The 12,925-nt window shown below is 66.5% G+C and overlaps 2 protein-coding genes across 2 annotated transcripts in view; both read left to right on the top strand.

Annotated features, from left to right (window-relative positions):
• Nucleotides 1–6,745: 6,745 nt before the first annotated feature.
• On the top strand, nt 6,746–11,442 carry EMIHUDRAFT_454970 (hypothetical protein; the record flags this gene model as incomplete). The annotated part of the gene is made up of 9 exons (XM_005789555.1): nt 6,746–6,918; nt 7,020–7,340; nt 7,522–7,553; nt 7,998–8,054; nt 8,246–8,429; nt 8,544–8,867; nt 9,048–9,814; nt 10,259–10,408; nt 10,755–11,442. Coding segments are annotated over exons 1-9 (2,664 nt in total), but the record flags the coding sequence as incomplete, so codon positions are not given.
• A 330-nt stretch (nt 11,443–11,772) lies between these two features.
• EMIHUDRAFT_225894 (hypothetical protein) overlaps nt 11,773–12,925 on the top strand; it is a gene marked incomplete at both ends in the record, with an annotated part of 2,624 nt that continues 1,471 nt past the window's right edge. The window contains 4 exons of the mRNA XM_005789554.1: nt 11,773–11,817; nt 11,893–12,001; nt 12,453–12,490; nt 12,646–12,843. Coding sequence (XP_005789611.1) covers nt 11,773–11,817; nt 11,893–12,001; nt 12,453–12,490; nt 12,646–12,843 — 390 coding nt within the window. The remainder of the gene's footprint in view (nt 11,818–11,892; nt 12,002–12,452; nt 12,491–12,645; nt 12,844–12,925) is intronic.

Here is a 12,925-nt window from a genome sequence, read left to right as displayed (position 1 = left end):
CCGGCCCTCATCTCCCCCGCCCCAGCTCCAGACGGCGCCGTCGGCGGTGATGGCGAGGCTGTGGCTGCTTCCAGCCGACACAGCGACGACACGCTGACCGGCCAACGCCTCGACCTTCTTCGGCAGGAACTGGTTCTGCGAGTCACCGTGGCCCAACTTACCAAGGCCTCCATAGCCCCAGCTCCAGACGGCGCCGTCGGCGGTGTGGGCGATGCTGTGGTACGCTCCGGCCGACACAGCGACGACGCGCTTCCCCGCCAAGGCCTCGACCTTCTTTGGCAGCAGATGGTGCTGCCCGCCGCCATGGCCCAGCTGGCCCCAGCCTCCACCGCCCCAGCTCCAGAGGGCGCCGTCGGCGGTGAGGGCGATGCTGTGGATGGCTCCAGCCGACACAGCGACGACGCGCTGGCCACCCAAGGCCTCGATCTTCTTCGGCAGCAGCTTGGTTTGCTCGTCGCCGTGGCCCAGGCGGCCAAGGCCTCCACAGCCCCAGCTCCAGACGGCGCCGTTGGCGGTGAGGGCGAGGCTATGCGCGGCTCCAGCCGACACAGCGACGGTGCGCTGGCGAGCCAAGGCCTCGACCTTCTTCGGCAGCAGCTGCTCCTGCTCGTCGCCGTGGCCCAGCCGGCCGTGGAGACCAAAGCCCCAGCTCCAGACAGCGCCGTCGGCGGCGAGGGCCCAGCTGTGCAGACCTCCAGCCGACACGCTCACGGCGCGCTCGCCGCCCAGCGGGAAAGGGAGGCGGGTCGGCGTGTTGAGCTGCGTCACCCCCTCGCCGTGCCCGAGCAGTCCTGGCCTCCAGCTCTCAGCCGTTCCGCACGACGAGAGCCGCCCCTCGCCGTCGATGAAGACGCTGTGCCGTTCGCCTGCCAACGCCCTCGCCGGCAGGTTGGACTCGCACAGCAGCGCAGAATAGCACAGCCACCGCACGGCGCAGCTCTCGCCCTCTGGCTGCGCCGGCGGCTCGTAGCCGGCCTCTTGCAGGCGCAAGCGGATGCCCTCCAGCGCAAGCGAGGCGTGGAAGAGCAGCGAGACGGCCGCGACGCGAGCGATGTCGGCGGGGTCGCAGCGGGAGATGACGCGCGCGAGGAGGTCCGTGGGGAGGTCGAGGAGGCGGATGGGCGGCGGCGTGTCTGGCGAGGGAGCGGCTGCGGAGGCGAGGCGGCGCGAGCGGCGCCGCGGAGCGGGCATCGCAGGAATTTATTTTCTTTCCACAAAAGGGCGCGGCAAGTCTCCCCGGACCAGAAGGCTTTCCAAGCCGGAAAACTCATCGTCGAGAACACACAGCTCGTGCAAGATTACATCGCATGGGCGGATGAGCTCATGGAGGGGGGGTTTCTACTCTTTTGCGATCAGGACAATGCGTACCCGCGAGTGCAATGGGACTTTATGCACCAGGTGATGCAATCGATGGGTATTCACGAGGACTTCAGGCGAATGGTAGAAATACTATACGAGAACAGCGAGTACAAAGTCAAGGTCAACTCGCACATTGGAGGGGCGTTCAGACCGACAAACGGAGTGTCACAAGGAGGCCCGCTATCCCCCATTCTGTACCTTTTGGTGATACAGAGCTTCCTCTCCCTCATCAGCACAACCGACACTCTCCAGGGAGTGGAAATTCCCGGGACGGGAGGCGACGACCAACTGCGCCACACCCTAAAAGTGCTAGGGTTCGCCGACGATTTGATCATATTCCTACGAAACACCGGCCAGCTCAATGAATTCAAACGACTGCTAAATATCTACGAGGACGGGTCGGGCGCGCTGAACTCATGGTCTAAGACTTTTGGCATGAGGGTCGGGTCGCTCCGGGACTCGACCGACCTGCCGCAGGGGTGGGAGGAGAGACGCGACATCAACACAACGAGCCCGCTCATCCGATATCTCGGCATTTTTCTCGGCGCCCCAGAGAGGATAGCCCGCAAGTGGGAGGAGACTGTGACGGCAAAGATGGAGAAGCGGTATGAGCGATGGGTGGGACGAGGCATGCCTCGCTCAAGACGGGGCCGAAATATAGTCATCAAGAATCACGTGCAATCCTGTGCGTGGTACCTGGTGCAGTCGCAGACGCCGCCCAACCTACCCCAAATGCTCGAGAAATGGCAGCGGTACGCGTGGAATTTCTTTGAGGCGCCGGCAAACGCGGAGGGCCTACACCAGGCACGCCGACACGCGGTAAAACGCGAGACGCTCATCCAAGAGCGACCCGAGGGCGGACAACACTGCCAGGACATCGAGATATTCACACGCAGCTTATACCAGCGCCAGGTGAGCCGCCTGGTCACGCCGTCGTCACACAAAGGCGTGAATATAGTGGCGTCCTACGTCAATCGAGCATACGGGCACCTCCGCATGGGGCGACGGCTCTTCCACTCCTCGTGCGATTTTCTCAATCTCCCCGATACGATGCCCGCCTACTGGCGCATCGCACTCAAGACGCATGGCACTCTGAGAGGACTGGTACCGTACGATGGTGAGGACGCCGCACAGAAAGACCACACACCTGAAGTCACGTACCGACAGGCGAGGGCGGGCGTACCGAGGACAGTGCGAGTGGGGGGGCTTTGGTCGATCGGACGCGTGTTAATGGAGCCGCTATTCTACAACCCACACCTGTCGGGCTGGTGGGGCGCAGCGGTACTCGACAGCCCGGACTGGGAGCGACTGGCCAGAGACAAGAAACCGAAACCCAAACTCTGCCGGTGGACCAATGAAAGAGAGGAAGACGCACGGGAGGTCTACGAGCGATCGGTGCGATTCGCAGAAGTCGGGGTAACACACGTAGTGCACCTCCTTGGCGGGGACGGCCTGCCAATGGCCTGGCGCGAGTTTAGGAGAAGCTGCCACCCAAACCCGCCCTGCGACCAACACGAATACAGCCGATTAATTGAAAGCCTGCCAGAGGCGTGGCTAATCACCCTCCGAGACGCCGTTCTCAATCGCCCTCGCCCAATAGATTGGCAGGAATGCGTGCGAACGAGCGACCTGCCTGGGAATGCATGGACATGCATGAATGATAACGGGCAGGGCAGGCGATGGGTCGCACCCACACAAGGTGAGGCACCGGTCTTCGAATGGATGGAAACCGGAGAGCTCAGGGCAACAACGCAAGATGAGACCGGAGCGCCGAGCCTCGCAACGGTGAGGGAAAGAGGCGCGGGCGGATGGTGCGAAGTGGAGGTATGGGAGGACGGTGGACAATCCTCTGCGAGCGTCACACGCGAGGAGTGGGGGCCGGAGTCGCGCCGAGCCCGGGCAGAAAAGGGGGCGCCACGGAAACTCAAGAGGTTGGTGTGCGGCGGACCGGTGATAAGGGCGGCCCTCATGCAGCGGGCCGCCACGACCAGCGAAGGATGGGAGATTGCGGCTAGCCCATCCAGGTGGGCAGTGCAGTACGCGCCTACCACGCGAGTGCGCGCCGCGGTGCCGCTGGTGAAACTGGCCGTCAAGCACCTCGCATCGCTACACCTCTCACGGGTCTACCGACCGATGCGTACCCTTGACCCATCCCGCCCGCCGGACGATGCAACGGCCACGACGCGCTTCTATGATCTATTGGCTCATACCGAACGAGAAGGGCGCGCGATCCAAGACGACACGAACCGAGAGTGGGAAATCGAGTACATCTTGGCGCAGCGCACAAACATCGAGCGAGGGGAGCCGGAGTACAAGGTGCGATGGCGGGACGCATCCGAGGAGAAGGATGAGTGGCTAGCGCAGGAGGCAGTCGCTGGCCCACTCCTAGACGCCTTTACCGCCGCATTGGGCCCCTCCGACGGCAGCGACGTAGGTGGGGACGGAGGCAGAGATGAGCCAAGTGACGGCGAGGGCGACAGTGACGATGGCGACGGCGACGGGGGGGGAGAGGGGAATGGCGAGAGCACAGCCTCTGATGAACGAAAGATAGCGCGGTCTATCTTCCGCTCTATCCACGACAGGTCCCTATCACGGCCGACGTCAGACACGGCGTACTCAGTGTTGACTGATGCGCTACCGGTTGGACCGCGACGATGTAAGAAGCCACGTCGACGGGGGCTGTGCGACCTGTGCGGCCTACTGGGCGGCGTGAGAGCAATCGAAACGACACGCCACCTCGCCCTCGAATGTCCATACACCACACTGACCCTCGAGGCGGTACTCCGCGCAGTCCTGGAAAGCACGACCCTGGATGAAGCCGTGCTAGAGGAGGTACGGGGCATGGGGAGGGAGCAGCTAGTCCACGAATACCGCCGCCTCTGCATCACCGGGTTCCGTCTGACCACGGGCAGAGGACAAATGGCTGAGGGGCGCATTGGGGCGACGCCGACTCGCGTTATTATGCTTGAGACACTTGCAGGCATCCTCCGACGGCGCCACCGGAACGCCCTCCTCGCGCTGGAAGACACACCGGACGTGCGAGTTGACACGATCTACAACGAGGCGCGCCGAGCCCTAATCCGGACTTACGCCCACACCCGCCGCCGAGCTCTCGACGAGGAGAAGGCGATTCGCCTCCGAATCCCGGGCTGGCAGCCGTCGCCAGGGGAGGGGCCTGTTGCGGAGTGGGAGACGGAGTGGCTCGCCTCAGGATTCTTTTCCAGCGAAGGTGAGTGCGAGCTCCCCGAGACGCTCGAATCTGTCCGAGGGGTGGCGGCAAACGGCTGCGCGGTGAGCACAGTCGCACTCCTCTGTGTAGCGCCTCAGGGTGAAGGGGGGGCATGCCGGGTCAAGCTGAGACTAATGGTCGAGGCACCAGGGGTCGTTCTTCGCCCACAGCAGCAACTGGCAGAGCAGGCGCAACGACGCCCGCCCGACTGGGTGGCATACACAGACGGGTCGGAAGACCTAGGGAAAGCAGGGTGGGCCTATACAGTACTCATCGGGGGCGACGCAATCGGCGATAGGGGCGCGTCGCTGGCGAGCGAGGGCTACGGGCCAGTTGTCACTTCGGCGGCGCACCCAGCCTACCTCGGCGCGCGCAGGCATACCAACAACACGGCGGAACTAACCGCCCTAGCCGAGCTCCTCCGGGCTCTCCTGTCCTCGTCACCGCAACGAGCGGGCTCACGCGGAGTAGTGCGGACCGACAGCGAGTACGCGGCGGCGTGCATGATGGGGAGGGTGACCCCCAAAACGAACAGACAGCTAGCGGAGCGCCTTCGTTCCCTCTGGCGACGCCTTCGCGCCAAACACACCGTGACGTGGAGGCATGTGGCGGGTCACAGCGGCAACAAATGGAACGACTACGTCGACGAGCTAGCTGCTCGCGGCAGGCAAGGTGACAGAGGCTCAAACGCTGCCGAGTGGGCAGACAACACCATCCCGACGGACACTCCCGACGAGGGGAGCGACACGGAAGGACCCGCCCCCGCCCCTCGGGGCGGGGGCCCCCGCCCCCCCGGGGGGGGCCCTTTGGGGCCCCTCCAGGGGGCGACCCCTCCGGGGAGGCCGGCCTTCCCCGTGCCGGTTCTCCCCAACCAACCCCGCCGGCAGCGCGAGCTGCCGGCCATATTGAGCGGTTCAACCGCGTCGCGCACTCGTCCCAACCGAGAGCCGCAGACTCGTTCTGCGCGCCAACGGCTGGTGACGCTGTGTTGCCCTTGAGCTAGTCCTTCCCCGGTCGCCTAGCCTCTGCGCTGTCTGGCGGACGCCTGTATGCCATGCACGCGGACCACGCTTGCGTGGATACGTGGCTGGCAGGCTGACCCGTGTGCGGGGTAACCCGCGCACGGGGAAGCTTCACGGGTTCGAGCCGTCAAACATTGAGCAGCGGAGGTGTGCCGAGGGGGACCGGGAGGCGGTAAGCCGTCGTCGCCCGGCGCTGCATGCAGCACCGTGGCGATGGCGCTAAGAGGTTCCTCTTTTCCGCGCCCCCCCCCGCAAGGCGCGCGATACACAAGTGGTCTCCGTCGGGAGCGACGGCAGCGGCGGTGGCGGGGGAGGAGGAGGAGGCCGAGGAGGAGGGGGAGGAGGGGGAGGAGGAGGATGCCCCCAAGGGAAAGCTCAAGGAGCTGCCTGGCGATTACCCCTTTGCGCGGCAGCAGGATTGCGATCTACGTTTGTTTGATTTTGAGGCTTTCGGAGGCTTTGGAAAGGAGGTTCGCAGCACCCTGAGGGAGGCGGCGAACCAGCTGAGCAACAAACTTTCGCACGCTCAGCACCTGGACGAGGTCACATGGACCACCAAGAACTGGCACGGGCTGCAGATGCAGCGCTTGTCTGTCGTCCTCCACACCGCCGTGGCGTGGCAGACGGTGAACGAGCTAGCGTGCGGGGAGAGCGGCATTGTGCATGGTGCGGAGTGCATTGCCGTTCTTAACGGAGTCGCTTAGGCGGCTCCGGTGGTGAGCCTGTGTGTGTGCCAGTCCGCGCCAGTCCGCGCCCTTGTCGTGCCAGTGTGCTGTGAGAGAGGCTTGTATCTTAAGAATTCTTTCCACAAGCAGGCGCCTCCTATCTCTCTTCGCAGTCTCTCGCCGATTCTCGCTGCAACCTTCATGCCACCTCGCGGTCGTCCCACTCTCGTCGTTCTCTCTCTTGTCGCTTCTTCCTCTGTCGCGTCGCTCTCCTCTGCGGCCTCGTCCTGCGACTGCGCCGCCGCCTCCCGCTCCCTTAAAAGCTGCTCGCAAGGGTAAGTTTTCTAACCGAGCTTGGACTTGTCGTACGAGACGAGCATGTTTTTGGTCTGGCGGTAGTGGTTGAGCATCATCTTGTGCGCCACGCAGTTTTCAGCTCCGTGAACGGTGTCCCCGCTTGCTTTTGACAGCGTGGGCGTGGCTGCTGCCCACTTCCTCCGAATGGCCTTCCGCGCGCACGTGCTCGCCGACTTCGATGCGGAGGCGGAGGGTGAGCTTTCGGTGTCGCGCGGTCAGTTTGTCCATGTCTGCGCCGAGGAGGCGCCCGAAGGCTGGTGCATCATCGAGGCCGATGGCGGCCGAGGCAGCCTCCACCGCCCACGCCGCCCCACGCACACACCCGGCCTGCCCCATCGACGCGCGTCGCTCCTCCTCCCCCGACCCTCGCTCTTGCCACCTCTCGAGGTCTCGTCCCGTGGTACTTCCTCGTTTCGGCGGCGCACGCTGAGGTGGACGCGGCAGAGGCAACGGCCGCGGCGGCGGCGCTCGCTTCCAGCGACGACGACTACGACCTCGACCCCGACCGTGGCCACACGCTGCGGCGGCCAGTGGCGGCAGCAGATGCGGCGGACGCCGGCTGCGGCGCATACGGCCTCAAGGACGTGCCCGAGGGTGGCTTCGTGACGGAGGTGCGGGCAATGCGCGGCACTGCCGGCCTCGGCCTCGATCTCGACAACCAGAACATCGTGCGGCGCATCTCGCCCGGGTCGATGGCGGAGCAGCAAGGCGCGCGCGCTCATCCGCTCGCCGGAGTGATGTCGCCCCCAAACCGCTCACCCCGCTCGCCGGAGTGATGTCGCCCCCAAACCGCCCCGCTCATGAAGCACTACTGCTGCCGCAACCTTGTTTGGGCCTCTGGCCGAAGCCGTCGTACGTAAAGGACGGGTCCCCTGCTTGCGCTGCGTAGGCTTGCTGCACGTCGGCGACGTCATCCTCGAGGTGAAGGGAACCCCCCCTTCGTGCCCCCCCCCCTCACCGGCCCTTGCGCCACTCCGAGGGCGGGGTTTGCGAGCGGCTGGGCGGCCGAAGAGCCGCAGCGCTCTCAGAGCCAAAGGGGAGCGCGGCTCTGACCACCCTCCGGAGCAGACACGCTGGTTCTCTGTCTCAGCCTGGCTTCCGCCCTGTCCCTGGCTTGACCCAACCCGCACCCGCACCCGCACCCGCACCCGCACCCCCACTCGTTGAGCCCGCCGCTGCCCGTGTGGGAGACTGGGAGCACCACATATGATGCCACATGCCGTAAGCGGCGGCACAGCAGCGGCCGCCTTCGCAACCGCCACTGCACGGCCCTTCAGCCGCCACCAGCCCGTGGCGGCGTGGCGGAGGCCGCACCCGCCTGTCGTGCGCCTCGCCTAGGTGGGAATTCTTTTTTTCCTCCCCTAGGTGGACGGCCAGACTCTGCGTGGCGGTGTCGCCAATGGAGGCCAGTCGGTTCCACAGGTCATGCTCCCTGGCCCTCGACGCCCTCTACGCTCGCTGGTCCACCGCCCATCACGAGAGCTCGCCCTGTTTACGCACTGCTCCCCGGCAGAGGACGAGAGCTCGCCTCTCTACACCTACAGCTCTAGATCACGAGAGCTCGCCTCTCTACACCTACAGCTCCAGATCACGAGAGCTCGCCCTCTACACAGGTCATGGCCCCGGGGCAGCCAGCATACCGCTTCAAGATCTACCGGCCCCCGTTTGACGAGTCGCGGCAGGCTGCCCTCTCCAAGGACATCATGTCGACGCAGCGGCTGCAAGCCATCGCGGACGGCGAGACGATGGCGCGCGGCGCGTCGCCCAAGACCAACTATGTCTCGCACGGCGGGCGGCTAGGTCTCCCCCCCCACCCCCTCCACCCCCACCCCTACCTTACGCCTACGCCCCCACCGATGCCTGTACAGCTGTCCCCGCACGCTCCTCTGTGAGCCGCTCCTCTCCCCCACTAGGTGTCCGCCGACAGGCGCTCGCGCGCACGCGCGGCCACCAATCGGCCGATGGACCAGCTCAAGGCGTGGTCCATCTCCGACATCCAAGACACGCTGCGGAGGAACGTGGCCGCCGGCCCAGCAAAGGCGGCGGCGGCGAAGCAGATGCCTGGCGGCTTTGGCATCGGCGCCGTTCCCGCACCCGGGGTCGAGCGACCCGCAGGGAGCGCGAGAGCGGGCGCGATGGCGCGGGCCGAGGCCCACAAGGCGCCGGCGGGCACTGTGCTCCTCGGCCCGACCCTGGAGCAGAAGGAGCGCACGGGCAGCGACGCGACGCCGCACGGTGAGGGTCCCACGCTAAGCGGTCGCACGCAAGCGGTCGCACGCAAGCGGTCCCACGCAAGCACCACGGCAAGAGCCAAGCAAGCCAGTCCCTCACACGCGCCGGGGCGACAACGCGTGCACGCCAACACTGCTCTCCGCCCTCTTCTCCGCCTGACGCCGCCGCCGCCCGACACTGCAGGCGGCGTGGAGGAGGACGACCTCTTTGGGCAGATCGATGCGGTGGTGTCGGCACAGTCGTCGGGCGGCGCGACGGCCGCCAACCTCGCCACCGCTTCAGCAGACGCCGATTCCGGTCTTCGCGCCATCGCGGGAGAGGCGCCCGAGCTAGAGCGCCCGGCAGTCGGTGCGGACGGAGGAGGCGGCGGCGGCGGCGGCGGCGGCGGCGGCGGCGGCGACAGCGACGACAAGCCGATCGCCGCCATCACGGGCGGCACGGTGCCGGCGTGGGTCTTTAACGAGTACACGGCAGCGGCAGACCGCTCCCCCGGGGAGGTCGAGACGGCCCAGCTCAACCGGCCAAAGGCGCCGGGCCGCGCCAAGTCCAAGCTGGCGCCCCCGAGCGCTGCGGCCGCGGCGGGGCCCGCCGCGCCGCCGCCCGCCCGCCCGCCGCCCGCGCAGTCCGAGCCGGCGCTGCAGAAGAAGAAGAGCTGGATCGGCGGCCGCAAGACGGCTGCGTCGCCTGCCAAGGGTGCCGCGACCCCCCAGTGGGTCCCCGAGGGGGGGGCGCCTGCTGCGGAGCGCCCAAAGTGGAAGCCGCCGCCCAAAGACCAGAACGCCAACGTGCCCAACCCGGTGCGCATGGTGACGGGTGCGTCGGCCACCCCGCCGAACAAGGGCGGGCGGCCCGCCGGCAACGTCCGGGCGCCCCCCGAGCCGCCCGACTACGTCGCCACGATGCGCATGGAAGACATGCTGCGCGAGGCGGCGGCAGCGGCGCCGGCCGAGGCGAGGATGGAGAGGGGGGCAGAGAGGGCGGGAAGATGCACCGCCGTCCCCGCCACCGTCCGCGCCTCCGCCGCCGCACCAGCCACCACCCTCTCCGCCACCACCATCCCCACCACCGCCGTCTCCACCTCCACCAAGTCCTCCGCCCTTACCTCCACCTCCCTCTCCGCCACCACCAGCTCCGTCGCCGTCCCCCCCGCCCCCGCCCTCTCCGCCACCACGCCCGCATGACCTCTCCCAGCGGCGCCGGCCGAGGCGAGGATGGAGAGGGGGGCACAGAGGGCGGGACCTCCCCCACCCCACCATGAGCCCCAGCCCTTTGTATCATTGCGACCATGCTCAGCCCCAGACCTGGCTCTTGGCTGTGGTTGCCGGGTTGGGGTGAGGGGTGGGAGGGAGAAGAACGCGCGCCCGCGCATGACCTCTCCCAGCCATGCTCCGCAGGCGGCCGAGTTCCAAGCGGTGCTCGCAAAGTACGAGGGGCACCCGGGCGTGCAGCGCAAGTTGGCGCAGGAGGAAGCGGGCGCGCGACAGCGCAACCTCGAGCTGAACCGCCCCGCCTACTTCGAGTTGCGCAGCCGCATCCCCGACAAGGCCTCCGCTAGAAGCGGCGTACAGCGGGATATGTGTGATACACGTGCGGCTCAACACGCACTCTTGTATCCCAAGTCGCACTCGAGAGGAGACGCATCCAGCTGTCTTCCACCGTATCTCCCCATATCTCCCCATATCTCCCCATATCTCCCCATATCTCGCTGTCTTCCGCTGTGCTCTCGGCTGCATCCGCGTATGCGCAGCCCTCGTATTCACGCGGTGCTCCGACATCTCTGCACCAGACCGGACCCGTACTCCCACCCTCACCCTGGTTGTGCTCATGACCTCACCAGGTCGGCTGCCCATATCTCCCCATATCTCACCATATCCCACCATATCTCACCAGGTCGGCTTGGTGGAGCCCAAGGACCAAAAGGGGCTCGAGAAGGTTGGCTGCTCGCCCGAGCTGGCGCGGGCGATCCTAGACCGGCCGGCGCTGCGCATGCTCCGCGCCACGCGCGCGCAGCTCGACATTGCAAAGGCGGCCGTCCTCAAGCCGCTCCAGATCGACGGCACTCTGACGGAGCTAGAGGCGCGCGCGGTGGCCTACGCGCTGCCAGAGGCGCCGTACGACCGCAACTCGCCAGAGGGGCTGCAGCGCGAGGCGTGGCGCATCTCGAACAAACAGTCGTTCGAGGCGCTCGAGGCATCGGGCGGCTTCGCCGCCGCCGCGCCCGCCGCCGCCGCGCCGCCGCTGCAGAAGAAGTCGTCTTCGTCGACGGGGTTCAAGCTCAACCTGAGCGCCGTGAACAAGCCGGCGGTGGGGAGCGGCAAGCCGGTGGCGGTGCCCCACACGCCAAAGGACCAGGTGGTTGCCGCTCTTGACAGCCGGCCGCCCGTGGCCAATGGCGACACCACGATCTTGCCGGGCGGCACACAGCCAGCCGCGCCGTGGGCGGGCGATGGTGGCGAGGCGTCAGCCACGCTAGCGAAGCGGCGGCGGAGCGATGAGAAGGCGCGCGCAAAGGCTCTCGCCAGCCGGACGGCGGATGAGTCGGCGTACGGCGGCGTGGAGCTCGAGGAGAAGCTCGGGCAGGGCATGGGAGCCTAGAAGCGGGGAGATATGGGGAGATATGGGGAGATATGGGGAGATATGGGCATGGGAGCCTAGAAGCGGGGAGATACGGGGAGATATGGGGAGATATGGGGAGATATGGGCATGGGAGCCTAGAAGCGGAAGACAGACTCATCTATCCCCACCAGCGCTCGAGAGGACACGGACTCCGCTGTATTCGGCCGTCCTCCGCTGTATTCACCGTATTCGTAGCCCCTCGTACTGACGCGGTGCTCTGAATACTCCGCACGAGACCGTCTTCCCGCCCTGACTTCGGTGCGTCCGCGACGTAGGCTCTGCGCTCGACGTCATGGAGCGGCAGGGCGCGCCCCTCAGCGAGGCGGAGGCGGCGTTGGTGCTCCGCGAGGCTCCCCCGCCACGTGCGTGCAGCTCTCCCGCCCCTCCCGCTCCAAGCCTCCCGCCGCCGCAGGTGCTGACCGCGCTGCGCTACCTCCACGTCGAGTTGCGCGCGCTCCACCGCGACGTCAAGGCGGCCAACGTGCTCCTGACCGCCTCGGGCGCCGCCCGAGCGAACTCGTGTGGACGCGAGGACAGCTGTGAACAGCGTCTCTTCACACCTGCAGCTGTGAACAGGAGCGCACTCGTGTGGACGCTCTCCTCCAGAGAGCAGCGAGGCGACTCACGTGTGTGTGGCTGGGCCTTTTAGGTGCGGTCAAGCTCGGCGACCTCGGCGTGGCGGCGCAGGTGTGTTCAGCCCTACAAGCGGGAGACGCAAAGGGCACGTACTCAACTGGACTCGACCGTATTTCGCGGTTTCCGCGGTATCCACCGCAGCCGGGCGTATTCACGCGGTGCTCTGAGTACTCTGCACAGTACCGCATCCCCGCCCTGACGCTGGCGGAAAAAAACCCACGTAGGTGTACAGCACCATGGCGAAGCGCGGCACGATGATCGGCACGTTGCACGCCGCACGGAGACGCACCCGAGAAGGCATGCCGCGTCCACGACACGTCCACGTCATGTCGTTAGGCACGCCGCATTGGATGGCGCCGGAGGCGTTTGCGGCTGTGACGGCCATTGATGGCGATCCGTACGACAACAAGGCGAGAGAGGGATTAGGAGGGGGAGGGGGGGGGGGGGGGGGGTCCGAGGGAGCGGTTCCTCGCCGTCGCAAGTGTGCGGTGTCGTGCCACACCGCTTCCGGCGCTCGCCCATTTTTTAGGTTGACATCTGGGGGGTTGGCATCACTGCCATCGAGCTGATGTCGATAAAACCCCCCTGGTCCTCCCTCTCCTCCGTCTTCGAAATCATCCTCGCCATCGAAAAAAACCCCCCGCCCGAGGGGGAAGGCTCCCCCGTGCTGCGCGACTTCGGGAGGGGCGCGCTCGTCAAGGACGCCGTCGCGCGCCCCTCTGCCGAAGTGTTGCTCAAGAACAAACTCTTCCCCGGGGCGCGCAGGGACGCGCTTGCGGCCTTCGTCAAAAAGGGGGCCCCCAAAATTG

Source organism: Emiliania huxleyi (genome assembly GCF_000372725.1).
Source record: "Emiliania huxleyi CCMP1516 chromosome Unknown EMIHUscaffold_127, whole genome shotgun sequence".
In the NCBI taxonomy this organism is placed as follows: domain Eukaryota; phylum Haptophyta; order Isochrysidales; family Noelaerhabdaceae; genus Emiliania; species Emiliania huxleyi.
Note: the sequence above shows the minus strand (reverse complement) of the source record. Positions and strands in the feature narration are given on the sequence as shown.